Source organism: Olea europaea, chromosome 1, assembly GCF_002742605.1.
Source record: "Olea europaea var. sylvestris chromosome 1, O_europaea_v1, whole genome shotgun sequence".
Lineage (NCBI taxonomy): Eukaryota > Viridiplantae > Streptophyta > Magnoliopsida > Lamiales > Oleaceae > Olea > Olea europaea.
The window spans coordinates 26983623-27002692 of NC_036237.1; the positions used below are offsets into that span (position 1 = coordinate 26983623).

Consider the following 19070-nt stretch of genomic DNA (forward strand, 5'->3'; position numbering starts at 1 on the left):
TAAGGAATCACTCCTCAATTTTGAGGAAACTAACCCACCCCTCCCTAGTTTGGCTAAGTCTTTATTGCAGGAATTCAACGATATATTTCCGGAGGATGCACCAAGTGGATTACCGCCTAGTCGAGGCATTGAACATCAAATTGACTTCATACTCGGAGCTGTCATTTCAAATCGACCGACTTATCGAAGTAATCCCGAGGAGACTAAGGAGTTTCAAAGGCAAGTGGAGGAGTTGATGAGCAAAGGATACGTGAGGGTAAGCATGAGTCCTTGTGCAGTATCGATTTTACTTGTGCCAAAGAAGGATGGAACATGACGAATGTGTGTAGATTGAAGGGCTATCAACAACATAACGGTAAAGCATCATCACTTTATACCTAGGTTAGATGACATACTTGATGAATTACATGGTGCTTGCATATTTTCTAAAATTGATTTAAAAAGCGGGTATCATTAAATTCGTATGCGGGAGGGTAATGAATGGAAAACGGCCTTTAAAACTAAATATGGTTTATATGAATGGTTGGTTATATCGTTTGGACTCACAAATGCACCTAGCACTTTTATGCATTTAATGAATCATGTTTTACGTGCTTTTATAGGAAAAATTGTTGTAGTTTATTTTGACGACATCTTAATCTATAGCAAAAACCTAGGAGAGTATTTGGAACATTTAAAATGGGTGCTAATTGTTTTAAGGAAAGAACAACTCTATGCTAATCTTAAGAAATGCACATTTTGTATGGATAGAGTTATATTTTTTGGATTTGTGGTTAGTGCTAATGGGGTAGAAGTAGACGATGAAAAGATAAAAGCTATTAGAGATTGGCCGACACATAAAAGCATAACGGAAGTTAGGAGTTTTCATGGTTTGGCTAGTTTTTATAGGTGTTTTGTGAAGGATTTTAGCACTATCACCGCACCACTCACGGAAGTAGTTAAAAAGAGTGTGGGTTTTCATTGGGGTGATGAACATGAACTTGCATTTAATACCATTAAAGGTAGATTGTGTGAAGCACTTGTCTTGGCATTACCTAACTTTGATAAAACATTCGAGATTGAGTGTGATGCATCAAGAATAGAGATTGGAGCAGTTTTAATGCAGGATTAGAGGCCTATTGCATACTTTAGCGAGAAATTGAGTGGAGCTGCTTTAAATTATCCTACATATGACAAAGAACTTTATGCACTTGTTCGAGTTTTGGAGACTTGGCAACATTATCTATAGCGAAGGAGTTCGTAATGCACACCGATCATGAGTCACTAAAGTACTTGCAGGGACAAGGTAAATTGAACAAGAGGCATGCACGATGGATGGAATTCATTGAGACTTTTCCATATGTTATTGGGTATAAACAAGGTAAGGAAAATGTAGTGGCGGATGCGTTGTCGCAAAGGTACGTATTGCTAACTACTCTTGATTCTAAGCTACTTGGGTTTGAACATATTAAGGAATTGTATGAAAAAGATGCTGAATTTTTGGATATTTATTTGTCATACATAAAAGGGACGGTTGATAGGTTCTTTAGGCATGAGGGGTGTTTATTTCGGGAAAATAGGTTATATGTTCCTAATTGTTTTATTCGGGAGTTGTTAGTAAGGAAGGTACATAGTGGGGGATTGATGGGACACTTTAGGGTTCAAAAGACTTTAGATGTATTGAAGGAGCATTTTTATTGGCCTAAGATGAAAAGTGATGTTGAGCGAATTTGTAGTCGATGCATAGGTTGTAAAAAGGCTAAATCTAAGGTTTTACCTCAAGGTTGATACACACATTTACCTACACCTAGTGAGCCTTGGGTGAATATCTCGATAGACTTTGTTTTGGGTTTACCTAGGACTAAGAGAGGTCGGAATTCTATTTTTGTGGTTGTAGATAGGTTCAGCAAAATATCACATTTTATACCATGTCACAAAACTGACGATGCCACAAACATTGCTGACTTATTCTTTAAAGAAATTGTGCGTTTACATGAGATTCCTAGAAGCATAGTGTCGGATCGGGATGTCAAATTTTTGAGTCACTTTTGAAGAGTTTTGTGGGGTAAGTTTGGTACTAAGTTACTATTTTCCACAACTTGCCACCCACAAATGGATGGGCAAATCGAGGTAGTGAATAGGACTATGACACAATTGTTACGCACAATAATCAATAAAAATTTGAAGAGTTGGGAGGAGTGTCTACCATTTGTTGAATTTGCAAACAATCGAGCTGTTCACTCTATTACGTCATATTCTCCTTTTGAAATTGTATATGGTTTTAATCCGCTAATTCTTTTGGATTTAATTCCTTTACTTGTGAATGAACGTGGTAGTTTAGATGGCAAAAAGAAGGCGGAATTGGTTAAGTCACTCCATGAAAAGGTAAAAATGCAAATTGAAAACAAAAGTAAGTTGGTTGCGTCGCAGGCAAACAAAGGTAGGAAGCACGTGACATTCGAGCCAGGAGATTGGGTTTGGGTGCACTTTAGAAAGGAGCGGTTTCCGGAGCAAAGGAAGTCCAAGTTGCAACCAAAGGGCGATGGTCCATTTCAAGTTATTGAAAAGATAAACGATAATACATACAAGTTGGACCTTCCAGGTGAGTATAATGTTTCAGCTACTTTTAATGTATCTGATCTCTCTCTGTTTGATGTAGGTTTAGATTCGAGGGTGAATCCTTTTGAAGAGGGAGGGGATAATATGATCCAGGAGTTGAGCCCGACGAAGGCGAGTGCGAGACGAGATCCGTTGATAGTCGATGACGGACCAATGACGCGATCAAGGGCAAAGCAAGTGAAACAAGCGATGAGATTGCTCGTTCAAGGAACCATTGATGGAACCATGTTTGGGACTCAAAATGGAGCAACTTTCATGTTTGGGTCGAAGGCCGCATCAACTTGGATCAATTTGTTATCAAGCGACGAAATCGAAGACCGAAAATAAGTCTGTGCGACCGCACAGGCTAAAACACTATACGACTGCATAGGTGCTTATCGAAACTTAAAGGAGGTTACCGAATGAACCACGCGACCGTATGGAAATACACTATGCGGTCGCATAGGCCAAAAATTTGGCGAATTTTCTAATTTTGATAATTTTTCATATTTTGTTAGTTTTTTATTCTTTTCCATATTTTGGGGATTATGATTGACTTTTGCACAATTTTTACCTAGTTTTTAGGTTTAGTATAAATAGGAGTTTCCATTCAATTGTTAAAAACTTTTGACATGATTGATATTGAATTAAAAGTGAGGCGTATTGTCTTCTCTTCATCGTTCTTCATTGAATAACTTCGAACTTATCAAGTGTTAACTTGTGGCGTTCAAACAACCGAATTTAATTCTTGGATTGCGTGATCAAGGGGTCTTTCAAGCGTCCTTCTTGTTGGATTTTTTGGTTCGACTTTCTTTTGGGTTAATCCTAAACTCTTGGATTAATTTGACTTTCTTGGGTTCGTCAATCTCGTTGTGGGTTTCGTAGTCAACATTGCTACGGTGTTCGCATTAAAAAGTGCAGCAAACAACAACAGGGCACATACCTGCATTTCATGTCCTGGACGACATGTCTAAAAATCCACCATCTAATGATGTGTTCGGGAGGCTGATGTTAATGTGAGAAGCTCCAACTTTATCTTTTGAAAGACTCAGAATAGCTTGAAGCAGCCTCGGTTCCATTGGTCATTTGATTTTGTATATTCGAGAAATAGGAGCCTGAAATTGAAGATTGTGACAGAAAATGAGATAAAAACAGTGCGTAAAAAAAGTGAGAACTATACCTGATCTCCAGAACTTTCATCTTCTAGAGTCAAAGTCTTTCCTAGTGCTTGTGATGCTCGATCTCCAGGACTACTATGATCTGGAATCAAAATTGCTTCTGGCACTTTATCAACAGGCTCAAAGGTGGTAGCAACCTTTGCCGAAGGAACTATAATTTTGATTCTCTTAATACCTCTTTCATTTTGCTGGTTTAGATCCCTCTTTCGAGAAACCTCTTCAGGAGCAGCATTTGGGAGGGTTTAACCCTCTAGCTAAAACCCTGTTAAGAGTCGAGCCAAGAATAAAGTAGTGGCTCTCACTAGAAAATAAGACTTGCACCTGAACCTTGGTCAAGAGTGGTAACACTTTGCTATTCCACCAAGCCTGGTATTCAACATCAATGTTTTGATGTATATCCTTCACATACTCTGAAATATGAAATACAGACCCACCTTTTATCCGAGTTAAGGACAACCAAACCCGATACATGTCGCCTACACTGGGGGCAATATTCAACTTTCTTGGTGAACCGGGAAGTTTCTGTCTAAAGCCAAACTGTCTTGCAAACCTGCGAGGATTATACGCCTCAAGAATGAAAGGTGAGTTTTCTCGATGATAAGAGACAAATACAGATCGTATACTCATCATGAATTCTGAAGTATCTGCAGACCTCGGTTAGTCATCCACACGTACATCAGGATGAGACGATGAGGGTAATGGATTCCAGCAAAAGTTATCGGTGTTCATCGCTCCACGGATAAATTCCCGACAATCAACGACATTTTTCTCCCAAGATTGAAAAGCATTCAGAGTTCCGGCATATCTTCGAATTATAGGGCAAGAATAACTCTTGTCTACATGAGCATAAACACCTTGGACAAAATAAGTTGCTGCCCAAGCATAAAGAAAATGTCCAGGAAATAAATGTGAAATTGAGCTAAGGTCTGGATTTGCCTGATAGTTAGATGTTCGTGTAAGCACACTATAAATGCTCGCCAATATGGGTGGAACCAGACTATAAGTGTATCCGCCTACCATCCTAGAAGATACTCTTATACTTTCATCTCCAGATAGAAGAACGAAGCGACAAAGCCATAGGAAGAGATAGGTTGCTATCTCTAATTCCTCTTCTTCTTCCACAGACAGAGATACTGGAAAATTGCCCCCAACGACGTCGATCCCTACAAGTAATGTCTCTCGTCTTGTCTGCCACCACGGGCCTCTGTATTTCCTTCGATGTTCTTTTATGACGCCTTTTGAATGGATTTAAATTCATATCATTCTTATAATTTTTGTGTTGTCGAGGATTCGGGATACAACCATTCTCATTAAACCAAAAATTAATCCACTGTTCGTGAGTAACTCTGTCGGATTCATTCGTATGGGCAATCAATGCGAAAACATTAAAGAGATACAAACAAGACTTGGGAAGATGATCCGTCAACTCTGAAAGGCTTGGGACTACTTCCTCATAATAATAACCCATGATCGAAAGTTCACTTATCTCGCGGATGTCCCAAAGAGAAATGCCATATTCACCATTGGTAGTCACAAAGGTGTTGGTTTCTGGACACCAAACCTCGCAAAGAGCTCTGTAAATGGAGTTTGGGCAATGGTAATCTTTTGCAACAACACCGACTGCAAAATCTAACTCGCGGAGATTTCTCTTGAGCAGAAGTTTCTAGGCCCACAAAGACCACTCCTAAAATTTTGGAAGAAAAGAAATCTCTCCTCGACTGACCAATGCGCTTCCCCATCGTATTTCTCTATTATCAATTCTCTCATAAATCACAGCCCTTGGAATGTACTCCATGCTCTGGGAATGATGAGGCGGAAGACACAAAAATGGAAGATGACTGCTAGAGCGATTGGACTTGCCAGTATCCAAACTCTCGTGACATTCACCAATGGTGGATGTATGCAACTCCGACAATGGCTCCAGAAGGTCGGGGGAAGGATCTGTCATTGGCTTATGGATACTAAATTTAAGCTCACCTCGTACGTCGGTCTGGGCATGGTACTTTACATCAGTATCTTTGAAACGCAGATAACTTTTACCTTGATTTTTAAGCTCAACAATTTTGTGCATATTAGAGAACACTTTATCATCATAACTTGTTCCAGCCATGCCTGCAAAAAAAAAAAAATTCAGCCAAAAAAAGGGGGGCAGTAAACCTCTCAAATTGGTTTATTGTTTAAAATCCCGAGTCTTCCAAATATGTAAGCAACCTCTATAAAAAATGTCTTGGACGATGGAAGGAACCGATTCTTGATCCTTAACACGAAGTGTCTTGGACGATGGAAGGAACAAGTCCTTAGTCCTCAACACGAAGTGTTTTGGACGATGGAAGGAATAGGTCATTGGTCCTTAACACAAAGTGTCTTGAACAGTTGAAAGAGCCAGTTCTTGGTCCTCAACATGAAGTGTCTTGGACGATGGAAGGAGCCAGTCATTGGTCCTTAATATAAAGTGCCTTGGACGATCAAAGGAACCAGTACTTGGTACTTAACACAAAGTGCCTTGGAGGATGAAAGGAGCCAGTCCTTGGTCCTCAACACGAAGTGTTTTGGACGATGGAAGGAGCAATCCTTGGTCCTCAACAAAAACTGCATTGGACGATGGAAAGAGCAGGTCCTTGGTCCTCAACAAAAAGTGTATTGGATGGTGAAAAGTGGCAGTCCTTGGTCCTCAATGTGTATGAAGGTTTGCAATTTTGAGTTTGTTCATAAACATGTATTTTCTGAACTCATAGAATAATTGTAACATAAAAAAAAATTCTAACCTTTCAATGAGGAAAATTTTGAACCTTAAAATCCTTAATTCGATCCAAAGATTTGAATCCCTAAAAAAAATAATGAAGAATATTAGTTCCAATTTTGTTAAAAATGATTACACCAAAATAATTAACAAAAAAAAGGGCGGGTCAAAATAAAGGGACAGTTAAAAAAAAAGGTGAATCAAACTAAAAAGAAAATTAAAAAAAATAAAGAAGAAAAGTTATGTGTATGTATAAAAAAAGTAAAACAAAACGAAACAAAACAAAATGTCAAAAACGGTTTCGTGTAAAAGAGACAAAGATTTTCAAAAAAAAAAAAGAAAAAAAAAGAGGGAATTCGACTATTCCAATTGGCGGCGGTTGGTTTCCCCCATCCAAGAACAAAAAGAGTTAAAGCAAAATCAATTTGAAACCAATTAGAATTGTTAATTAGTTTCTGACTTCAGTATATTTGGTTTTCGTTGCCCAAGAAACTAAAATTAAACAAAAAATAAAAATAAAAATAAAAAATTTAAAGGAAACCAATTTGAATTGTTGATTGGTTTCAGACTTTCTGCACATCGCAGGTAGACTTTCGGCACATTGTAGGTATATGTTTATTTTTTTGGATTTTCACGTTTCTGCCGCGGTGAGAACAAAAAAAAATATTATACTAAAAAAAAGAAAAAGAAAAGAGACAGAGAAGAATGCGAGAGAGACAAAAAATAATAATAATAAAATAAAATAAAATAAAAAACTTTTTGTTTACCTCTGTTTGCAAGGTTTAACAGATTTGTTCCAAAATCTCATAGTTTCTTCATATAAATATACGAGTAATGGATTTCATTTAAACCCAACTTACCATGAAACGTAAAAAACATGTTTAAATAAAATTTGTTATGAGTCGTATAAAATAAATAAATAATCAAAATTTGACAAAAAAATAAATAAAGAAAGAAAATTCTATTCTCACATTTGAAGGGCAAGAAATTTATCAAATGTACGTTTTATTCTCAAAATTTTCATCTGTATTAATTTCCTAATGAGATGTTTGAGATCAAATAAAATAAAAACAAAAAAATCGAAATTGAACAAATCAAAATAAAATTGAAAGTCAAGATTTATTAATTAATTTATTTCATAATAAATAAATAAATTTTGAGGAGGCATTTGTAGACATAAAAAAAAAAAAAGAAAAAGGATTGGATCGATTTAAATCATTAGCCCTAGCCCAAAGGCCCCTACCAAATTTTAAATAAATAAACAAATAATAAAATAAATAAACAAAATAAATAAAATCATAATTACTCAATTATCTCTTTTAATTAGATGTAATTGAGTAATTACCAAAATTAGCGCGAATTCTCCCTTTTAAATAGGAACAATGGTACATAAGACAGGGACACAGAAAGCAAGCAAGAAAGAAAGTAGAGAATGCCACGAAGTGCTGAAAAAATCTCAAGGCTGAAAGAAGGGAAGAAATTCTGTCAAGCCTAAACTTGGTGAACCCCAAAAAGATTAAAATCTTCTTCAAATCAAACAGGTTCACGCCAAGTCCAAGGAGATCAAAGTTTTCTTCAAATTAAATCAAATTCAAGTCCAAATCCAAGCCTCAAGATTCAAGTTCCAAACAAGTCAAATCTCGACAAATTAAATTTTCAACAAATTATTGAAGACCAGGATTCAAGTCACGTGACCCCTCATCTTTAAATATTCAGATCATTAATCAGAGGATTTTGCAATTACAAAAAGGTCAACATTTGTAACGATTTCTGTATTTTAATACACGAGATTTCGTTGTACACTTCTCTCTCTAACATCTACATTTATATCACTTCTTATAATTGTTTGAATACTCACTGAACTTTGTATAACATTACATTTCACTCACTGTATTTTGACTTACATTTCATTACTCACGGAACTTGAGAACGTCATCACTCATCGACTAACTTCAGTTAATTAACATGACTTACGGATTGCACATGTGGCAAGTTAAATCAGTCCCACTCATAAATGAAATGCCGCATAATTTTCTCCTTGGCCCAAACACGTCTTAGCCATAAGAAACGAAAAATGTGAGATTGAAACCAAAACCAAGGGTCTGGTCAGTAGTGATTATGAAAATTGATTTTTTTACCGTTAAAGAAAAAAAGTGGATCCTACCTATAAGTGAGGAGGTAAAAAATGACGGTTAGAATAGTAAAATAACAATAAAAAAATTAATATTTTTTTTGGGAGGAAAATTGCTACCAAACGAGGGCCAAAACTCTCCAAAGGCGAATTGCACCTCGCAAGTCGGTGAAACCTAACCCCCCAAATCAAAACTTAATCAAAATCAAAGGTCCCATTGTGAATACAAATCTTTAATCTATGAAGAGTCACACATGGAGGGAGTACATTGAGGTAAATTCCAATTTCACGGTGATGTTGTGATGAGGTGGGTCTCATAGAATAGGTTTCACGGTAATCTGGACACATGCTAAGATTTTAGTTTGCTTAACCATTTCAAAGTATGCATTAATTTATAGATTATAATTCAGCAAGCTACAACCAAAGCTTGAAGTTTCCGATATATCCGTAAGTTGCCCATTTCAGTTATTTCATCAATACAAAACATGTAAAACTTATACATGTAAAATGGCTAGAAACTAGATGAGTTCATATTTCACTACATGTTTAGAAGTAATTTTTGTAAAGTGGCCACTAAAGTTGTCAGGAGAGTTCATAAAATATTTTTGGTCAGTTCTGAATTTTCTGTTTTTTGTTACAGATTTGGAGATGACCCAGATTTAAATGATTCGGACGACATATATGTCTGGTGAAGATGATATGCTCTTTGAAAAATGTGACATTACTGGTGACCGAACAAATCGAACTTTAAGAAGTGGATGATGAATTTACACATATGTCTGCCTCAGAGTCTTCCAGATCGAGAGCAGATGCTAGGAGGCTTGCTGGGACATGAGCAATTGAAACATTATGTGAAATTTTTATCGAATTCAGCGTGAAATTAAAATATATTGTAGATGCTGATTTTTAGGTTGCTCTGGATGTTGACACTGGTATTATGCTATTTCTAAAGTCAGTAGTATGGTATTTTTTCAGGCTGTTTTTGATGTTGAAAAGTAAGCGATGTATCTTATATTTCTGTTCATGAGTTGTGTTGCATGTACAGAAGCCCTTTACACAGAATTTGGCCAGACAACACACAACATGGGGTGGTGGGTGATTTTTTGGCATTATTTTATCACCCACATGGAGCCCACCATGCGAGTAATTTGGTGGACTACTGTAGCCTCCTTTCTGTACAAAGGGCTTAAACCTTCAGTCAGTCTAAAGCATTTACACATGGTGCTGGTTTAATCTTCTGAATTTGTGGTGATTTATGCAGGCTTAAAAATACTATTTCTTGTTGATTTTGTGCTGTTTTGATGAAGTGTTGTGGTATAATAATTTTGATGGGAGGACTTATTTTGTGGTGTAATTCAATTGCATGTTCCATTTGCTATCAAATCTTCCATTCACAAACTTTGCAGTAAAATGAACCAAATAACATCAACCAAATTGTAGCACAAAACATCGAAATGTTAGCATCAATGAAACACAAAAACAAAGTTCACAAGGAAATGCATAGTTCTCATTATATAAACATGAAATTTGAAGCTAATTTTTCTCGTCAAGTACAGAAGTTTGATACATTCACGAATCTTTCGTACGTCTTTATCTGAACTAACCGATCAAGTCTTCCTTCTCATAAAAAGGAATTTCATAATTTCCATTGGCTAAGAACAGACTATCTTTGACATCCATCTCTAGCCATTCTCTATCTTCAGGGGACATAAAGTCTCATGAGATTATTTGCCCTTCAGCTCGCATCTTTGCTTCAAGCCTTGGAAATAGGACAAATTTTAACAACCCCGTCACCTTCCATGATATTTTGAAGCCAATCTCCTTCCTACCTACAAGCCACAACAAATTCTTAAGAACGTCGTATGAGACGTATGTCAACGTTAGATATGAAGTTAGAAGAGTCAAAGATTGTACATTCTCGCATATTTAAAGTTGTAATCACAGCGATAGAAACGCCTTTACCACGAGCCAAGTCATCCCAAACAGTGCCTTCATACCTTTGAAAAAAAGAAAAAATCCATTAGTGCTCTAGATATAGTATGGAAGAAGATTGTAATGTTGATAACAGTTGACCAAAATCTTCAGTCAACCCATTAAATCCATGCCTAACCTCTAGTAATGGTACGCACTAAAAGAGCTTGAACCAAATAAACTTTAAGTGACAGAGACTTTTAGCAAATAGTTTGACAAGACTAATTATTATTCCAGAGACAATCATGCAAATTAATTTTTGCATTGTGTAATATTAACATTGGAAGCAAGGCAGCAAGTGTTGAAAAAAACAGGGAAAGAACTTGAAATTCAAGTGACTTTCATGATACCCATAGTAATCTATAGAGCATTTTTATAGATCTAGAAACAGAAATCTTGCACCAGTCACTGGAATGATTAGATCGTACCCTAAAAGAAGAATTGAATCAATAAATCATTCCAATCTATCACATGAAAAGTAAAAGATTGCACTTTTTAATACATATAGTATATAAGAAACAAGATTTCAATCTACCATTGGTATAATGGTTCAATCTTCCTGAATTATGATGAAGCATAAACATCGCATGAATACTTTTTAGTCCTTAGACCTTGATTTCTTGATCTTCCATTAGACCTTGATTTCTCGATCTTCCATGCGACTGTAAGTGAAACGTGATGTTATGCAAAGTTTAGTGTGTGCTCAAACAATTAACACATTTGTCACCCTTGCTACCCTGAGGTTGTTTGCCAACTCAATTTTATAAGCAGGTGCACCCATGGTAGACGAAGATATTTTGAATTGGTGGGGCACAATCAAATTTACATTTATCTAAAATATTACCAAGTTTGTCATCTTTTTTATCTCTAACATCATTTTCATCTCAAATAATCTTTTCATTAACATTGTGATCATCAAAAGAAAAAGTATATTTATGTTTAAATTATTATTTTTATCACAATTAATGAAAACAATCAATTCAAGTAAAAAAAACAAAAATCATAGCAAATTCTGAATGTTATATTATCAACTGCATTCCAGTTCAAACAAAGACGAAAATCACTGCAAAAATCCATTACCATAAAATTGCCAAAACAAGATAGAATTTGGAGCACTTAAGGAATCCCCAATTTCATTTCAAAAGAAAATACAAAAGAAATCATCAAAAAGAAATAATTTCCTAAGACTTCAAATCTGATTTATTAGAAAACTCAAAAAAAAAAAAAAAAAAAAAAAGGGGGAAAAAAAAAAAAAAAAAAAAAAAATGGTGGGTCAAGTGATCCACTAAAACCCACTGTGGATCCGACAGTGGGTACCGCTACGGCGCAACCCATTCCCATGGTGTCCCATTCACCTTTATAAAGACAGCACCATGTGCCCATCCCATTGGTACTTGACCCAGGCCCTGAGGGTCCTAACTCACTAGGAGTCTAGTTTAGGAGTTCATACACAACTCAACTACATAATTCTTGTCTGTCACATCTTATGTATCCTAGAAAAACAATATGAACGTTTCGAGCTCGTTTTAAAATGAGATATAGACCAAGCAAAACTCGAAATTTTCATGAGCCTAGCAGACTCGACCCATGAAATTACAAATCGACTTGTTTTGTACTTGTGGGCCACTTTGTGATGATTATTTTTGAATAAATTCTATTTTTCTAATTGTTGTTACAACGTTTTTTTAGTATGAATATATTTATTTTACATTTGATGCTCATGCATTTGGGATATTTTACATTTCAATCCTTTTTTCTCTATGTACATATTCTCAACTTTTCATTATTGGTGGTCGCGAACCTCACTCCATCCAAAAACTTTATTAATATTCTACTTAGCTCGTGTTTGGTTTGGATTAAAATAAGATTTTTAGTAGAATTTAAGAAAAGTTGATAAAATATATTTTTAAAAATTGATAAATATTGTGTATTATATGAAATGTATGATTGAAAATGAATTTAAAAAAAAATGAATTTTGAGAAATGAAAACGAAACAGGGACTTAATAATGCCAACATACTATTGAACCCTTGTTTTAGTCCTTTTTTTTGGGGGGAATACATTTTTTAATAATGTATTGATGGAAAATGTTTGATCAAATGAAAGGTCTTGAATTTACGTATAATATTATTTTATTGACAAATATGTGGTTGAAACGACGTTAAAACAATGTTTAAGAATGCATTTTTTTTAAAAAAAATGGGGCTCAAACAATGGCTGAAGCTGTAAATGATTATTAGGAAATAAAAATAAGACTTCCACTTCAACTTATCTCTAGTAGAAAACCAGCAAAACTAAACATAGAGAAGAACAAATGAAAGAATCCAACTCATAATATACAAAATTCATGTTTAATTTTGTTCATCTTTGGTTCAGATAAAAATCAAATTTTTATAAGATTTTGAAAAGATTTTGATAAAAGTTAATCAAATATATAGTTGAAAAGTTTTACACTACATAAAATATGTTAACATTAGTTTAAATTTTAGCTCTTGTTTAAACTTCATTCTTTTCATAAGAATGAATCTTTGAATAGTGTATTGATAAGAAATATGTGAATAAAAAAAAAAAAAATTAACCTACGTGTAATATTATTTTATTGAAAAATGTGTAATTAAAAACTATATATTTTTTTAAGAATTTGGCTCGAGATGCTTGTTCTCAGTGGCGGATCTAGGAAAAAATTCAATACGGGCTAATACGTATAAAAAAAATATTGCACATAAAATTTTGTTTACTTAAATTTTGTTTTAATGGACATTTGGACCAAAAGAACGGGTTATAGCACGGTCCAGCCCGTCTTTGAATCCGTCCATGCTAATTCTATTTTTTGAAATGAACCAAACCTAAAGTCATCATTTTAAAGTGTCCTTTACTCTGCACTATTAGCATTTGGACGGTTTCAATAATTGATATGATTGCCTTTCTAGACTCAACTTAGTCTTATTAGCCATTTGACAAATTCAAATGAATGAAAATGATGACTTGTTCTTTTTCAGTTAAATGTCAAATAAAAAAATAAAATAAAACCTTGTATTATTTCAAACGCGTTGTCCGTTACTCACGACGGCGAAGGAATCGAAAGTCAAGCGTGACAGCATTCCATACAAAACATCCAGTGGACCCTTTAAATTGAAATGTTGAATCCCTTCGACTATGAATTACTTTAATGGTTGTTTGATTGGCTTCAATCAAATAGAAAATATTACATTCGAAAAATTCATTTTCTACTACTTGATTGTTTGATACGAAAATAGAAGTGAAGTTCGAATTCCACGATACAAACATTTAAAGCATGATTTTGACTAATTGAGCAGAAATCGAATTTCTATGATTTTGGTGATTTCTTCTTTTTCAATTTACATGGAATTGGTTTGCTTTTTTTACATTTGCAATCAAATGGACTCTAATAGTAATGTTGTTTAACATAGTTGATGTTTAGTCCCTATTGACACTCTTTAAAATTTAAAATTGTTTGTTACAGTATCATTCTCCACTATACATTAAAAAAAATCTACACAAAAACCAATGATTTTTTATTTTTTTACTTTTTAATCACACATTCTCAAAAAAATATTATTTAAAATTATTTAATTTTTCAAACAATGAGTAAAAAATAGGGCTTAATATCAGTTTTGATAATAGCACTAATGACATTAATATAGATTTAATAAAATACAATGAATTATAACCCATTTAATATGATCTATGATATACTGACATTTAAATTAATTGAGTTGAGAATTGCTGTCCAAAATTGATTATTTAACTTGCTATCCACCCAATGATTCATTGAAAAATCACTTTAAATTAATATGTTTAACTTTTCTGTTACTATCACTTGTTTTTAAAAATGTGTAAAATGATATGTTAATGAATCATTGATTAATAATCACTTTAGTAAGTTTTGATAAAAATTGATAGATTATATAATTAAAAAAATTATGAAATTCATCTTTTTAAATTAATTATTAAGGTCCCATTTGATTATCATTTTTCTCAAAATGCATTTTTATCTTTCTTTTTAATCACATATTTTTCATTACAATAATATTACACGTAAATTAAATTTTTTTTATTTTTCATTCATACATTCTCTATCGATTTATTATTTTAAAATTCATTTTTTCATAAAAATATATCCGACAAAAGATGATATTCTTAACGGTAGTTGGTTGTATTGTCCGATTTTCGCAATAAAATTTAAACTGAAGTTTTAAGCAGGTAGATTTTTAAGAATTCACCCGTTGTCAAACACACAGAGAAGAGAGAGAGAAGGCAGAGGAGAGAGAAGCTATGGCGTGCAACAGCTCTAACTTTTTGTAAAGCTCTCAAGATTCTCTGAAGTTTTATCGGCTGCTCTTTTTGTTTTTCAGTTCTCTTCTGTAAGTTTTTTTTATCAATTTCCTTTGTGCTTTAGAGTCTTTTGGTTTTTGTTTTAATTCTAGAAGGTGATTATGATAGAGAGAGACTATTTAGATGAGTCATATGAGGAGAAAAACAAGGAGAGCCCAGATCACAAGATTGAGTTTCAAGAAAACGGTATTGATTTTCTTGCAGAAAACTCACAGAATAGAATGAAAATGATGGGTGGTTTCGATGAAAACGCTGTTAAAACTGGGAATTCTGTTTCACAGGAGCTCACGCTTAGTTACCTTTGTGAGAATTCGAAACTGGGAATGTCTGAGAAAGATTTTTCGGGCAAAAATCTGTTGAATTCTTTGGAAAAATTGGGCAGTGTTTATAAAGGAAAAGAGATATTGGTATTTGAGGATCAAATAGAAATGAATAATAACTTATGGGTAGAGAGAGATTTTCTTCAGTTGAATGAGAATAGAGGGAATTCGTCTAAGAGGGAAGCTGATAATGAGAAGATTGAGGGAGAGAATGTGGGTAAGAAGCCGAAAGTTGAGTCTTTGAACCTTTCTTTGGCGTTACCTGAGGTTTCATTCTCTTTGGCTGGGTCTAACCGGATCCAAAATGGTGATCTCCCAGATCGACTGAGGCCAAGTAGGAGTGTGATGTCGCTGGTGCCGTCTTATAACAATACAACGACTACTTACTCTAATGATTACACAGCTGCCTCACTGTCATATTCTCATTCCCACCCTTTTTCGCACAATCCCAGCTGCTCGCTTACTCGGAATTCAACAGAGAATTTTGAGTACTCGGTTGGGAGTCACCGGAGAGAGTGTGATCAGATTTGGAACTGTGGGGAAGGTACTAATGGATCGGTTCACAGCCGGTTTAGGCCTATTGGGGATGGGACTGTTGTATTTTCTAATCATGAAGTTGGTGGTGGAGGTTTTGGATTGGGTGATGGTGGTAGGATCAATAAGGACTCATGTAACAGTAGTCTTTATAAGACTACCAGCTCAGACAATCATTCCTTTTTCCCATCTGAGTTGCCAGCACGGCCAAGGATAGATTCTCAGTCAGGTGAGTTTGGAGGGCGAGGGTCAGATGGTCGAAGAGATTTGGAGAATGTTGATGGAGGTGGGGCTCGTGAGCTTTCTAGGCCTGAGAAAATACTTAGAGAAATTGTATCGGAGTCTATTCCAGTAATGGCTCAGATAATTCAAGAGCTTAATGATGAAACAGTTGAATCTACTAAGGAATACTTAGAGAATCTCATTAATATGCCAGAGAGGAAAGATGAATTGTTGTGGCTCCAAAAAAGACTTGAAAGAAGATCTGATTTTACGAATGAGACTCTCTCAAAGTGCCACAAAAAACAACTTGAAATTTTGGTTGCAATTAAAATGGGGCTTGGAAGCTTCTTATCTGGCAAAAGCCAACTTCCAACAGCCGAATTGGTGGATATATTCTTACTTCAAAGGTGCCGAAACATAAACTGCAAGAGGCTATTACCTGTCGATGACTGTGACTGCAAAATTTGCTCAACGAAACAGGGATTCTGCAGTGAATGCATGTGTCCTGTATGTTTGACCTTTGACTGTGCCAACAACACTTGCAGTTGGGTTGGTTGTGACCTTTGTTCTCACTGGTGCCATGCAGCCTGTGCACTTCGCAGTAATTTCATAAAGCAAGGTCCATGCGTGAAGGGACCTTCGAGGACAACTGAGATGCAGTTTCACTGCCCTGGATGTGGTCATGCTTCCGAAATGTTTGGGTTCATTAAGGATGTTTTCATGAATTGTGCCAAGGATTGGGATGCCGAAACCATGATAAAAGAGTGTGACTGTGTTAGGAAAATCTTTAGGGGAAGTGAAGATCGCAAAGGCCAGGAGCTGCATGTGAAGGCCAATGAGATGCTTACCAAGCTCGAGAACAAAATAATGACTCCTTCAGATGTCTGCAATTTCATTTTCCAGTTTTTCAGCTGTAAGTATCCAAACCAACTTCTCTTGCTCATCCTCTGAACTAGTTGTTCCTTGCAATTGTCAAATTTCTTATGCAAACTTTTTTCATAACTAAAGATGTGATCTCTTTCACTTTAACTTGTTCTCGGAAATTCTTTACTGCAATTGTGTATGCTCATTTATCTCTTTTGTTTCTGCAGATTTCTGTATTTCTTGAATGCTAATTTGTACACACTATTGCAGCCTATTTATGGTACAATAAATAATATACAAAAGTAAAATAATCTCCCAACTTCGAAGAACAGAAAATCTGCCTTAATTTACCTAATTAAATATCCTAAGATTCCTAACTATGGAATGATCAATTTGTCCACCTATGGAAAGATTTAATTAGGAACCAATTATGTTTTTCCTTATCAAATCACTTCCAGATTTCTACAGTTTCCCAGATGATGGCATGATCCCTTGTAAGTTAATGAGATTCTCCAGATGATTATTTGCATTAAAATGAAAAAATAGGGATTTCTCTGTGGCACTTGAAAATCAGATATAAATGTCATGTACGACAAACAATGCTATTTCAATTACACAAAAGGCGGTGAGTGGAAAATTGAGTAAATGGAAAATTTGTTGCAACTTCTGGAATTAAGATGTTTGATTGATCAAATATTAAAATGATGAGACAAAATGAAATAAGAACACAGTCTGTGATCAACATCTTCATAGCTTATAGTAGACTGATGACTGGGAAGAAATAGATATTCAAACTAAATCCAGACTCTCTCTCTCTCACACACACATATTAGGTGTACTCCCATTTCTATGAATGACTATATAAATTTTTGAAGTTGGATCATGACATTTCAACTTTAGCCATTATATTTAGCTATGCAAGATGGAATTATATGACAATGTTGTAAACTTGTGGACAGTGTACGTTGAGTATGACATTGGCACACAGTAATGGCACTGTCAAAGCCCCAAGCAAGAATGATTCGATATTTATAGGTAGTCTTTTAACGCCTTGCTTGGGAAGCTGTAAATGTGGCATGCCATTTAATTGAAATTTTGAATTTATTAAAAATCATTCCACATATCTTGTATTGATTAATTTTCAAATTTCCTAAAATTTTCCCCTCTGAATTTCTTTTGAAATGACCATATTCCCCATCTTGTTAATATTAGCGAAGCACCAAATGAAATCCTTCTTTTGCTTTTTATTTGATAGATACGGATGGCTTGTTAGATTCTGGTGCTTTAAACATTCTTTCAAAAGATTTGACTAATCAGTCGTCCCTCGGAACAGATGCTTCTGTTCTTCCACTGTCCAGTTCTCGCGCTCCAAAAACTTCCTTCCACGATACGAGCACTTCTAGTGGACGACAGGAGCTGATGCCATTCGATCTCCATCAGAATGACATTAAATTTCCTCTCGTGAACGACAAGATAATCGAAGATGAGTGGTCTGTGAAGCCAGCAAAGAAAGACGGTTTTGACAGCTTGGAAAGTCTTGTACGCATTAAAGAAGCAGAAGCCAGGATGTTCAAGGGCAGAGCTGATGAGGCACGAAGGGAAGCAGAGAGTATCCGGAATATGGTCAGAATGAAAACCGAGAAATTGGAACAAGAGTACACTGAGAAGCTAGCAGATCTGTGTTTGCAGGAGACCGAAGAAAGGCAGAGGAAAAAACTGGAAGAACTTAAGGAATCAAAGAATTCACATTGTGATTACTACAACATGAAGTTGAGAATGCAATCCAAGATTACAGGCTTGTTGAAGAGATTGGAGTCCACAAAGCAGCAGTTAGTTTAACCCTTCTTTTGGCCGGACATTGATTGCAATGTCTTGCATGGTTTTAATGTTGTAAAATTTTGAATTTTTCCATTATAAATATAACTTATGTAGTACTTTTAAATTGCCTATTTTTTTCAATTTTCTGCCACTTTGGAAGGAAAACTCGATTTTGTACCGTTTACTCCAATCATATTGTGGTTTCATTGTACTTGAAAAATTTGTTATCTTCGGCTTCTACCGTCACGGCATGGACGATAAGGGTGATTTGGCTCACTTTATTCCTATGTCGATCAATATTTGTTTTATGTTGTATGGTCATGTAGATTCCACTCGGTCAACCTCTGCATTAGTTTTAG

The 19070-nt window shown here is 35.1% G+C and overlaps 1 protein-coding gene across 2 annotated transcripts; it reads left to right on the plus strand.

Annotated features, from left to right (window-relative positions):
• The first annotated feature begins 14824 nt into the window (after positions 1-14824).
• On the plus strand, positions 14825-18922 carry LOC111399215 (protein OBERON 3). Of its 2 annotated transcripts, none has more exons than XM_023026489.1 (2): positions 14825-16942; positions 18227-18922. In XM_023026489.1, the coding sequence occupies exons 1-2, from the start codon at positions 15055-15057 to the stop codon at positions 18730-18732; spliced, it is 2394 nt and encodes a 797-aa protein (XP_022882257.1). In that variant the 5' UTR covers positions 14825-15054; the 3' UTR covers positions 18733-18922. The 2 variants fall into 2 exon arrangements, with proteins under 2 accessions (XP_022882257.1, XP_022882251.1); XM_023026483.1 differs by having other exon boundaries at positions 14826-16942; positions 18149-18922.
• Positions 18923-19070: the final 148 nt, after the last annotated feature.

What these genes read in the sequence shown, in the direction of transcription:
- LOC111399215 (XM_023026483.1), top strand. Translation starts at nt 15,055, where the DNA reads ATGATAGAGAGAGACTATTTAGATGAGTCATATGAGGAGAAAAACAAG. An exon ending in CATTTTCCAGTTTTTCAGCT is followed by an intron (nt 16,943 to 18,148) that starts GTAAGTATCCAA and finishes TTTATTTGATAG; the next exon opens with ATACGGATGGCTTGTTAGAT.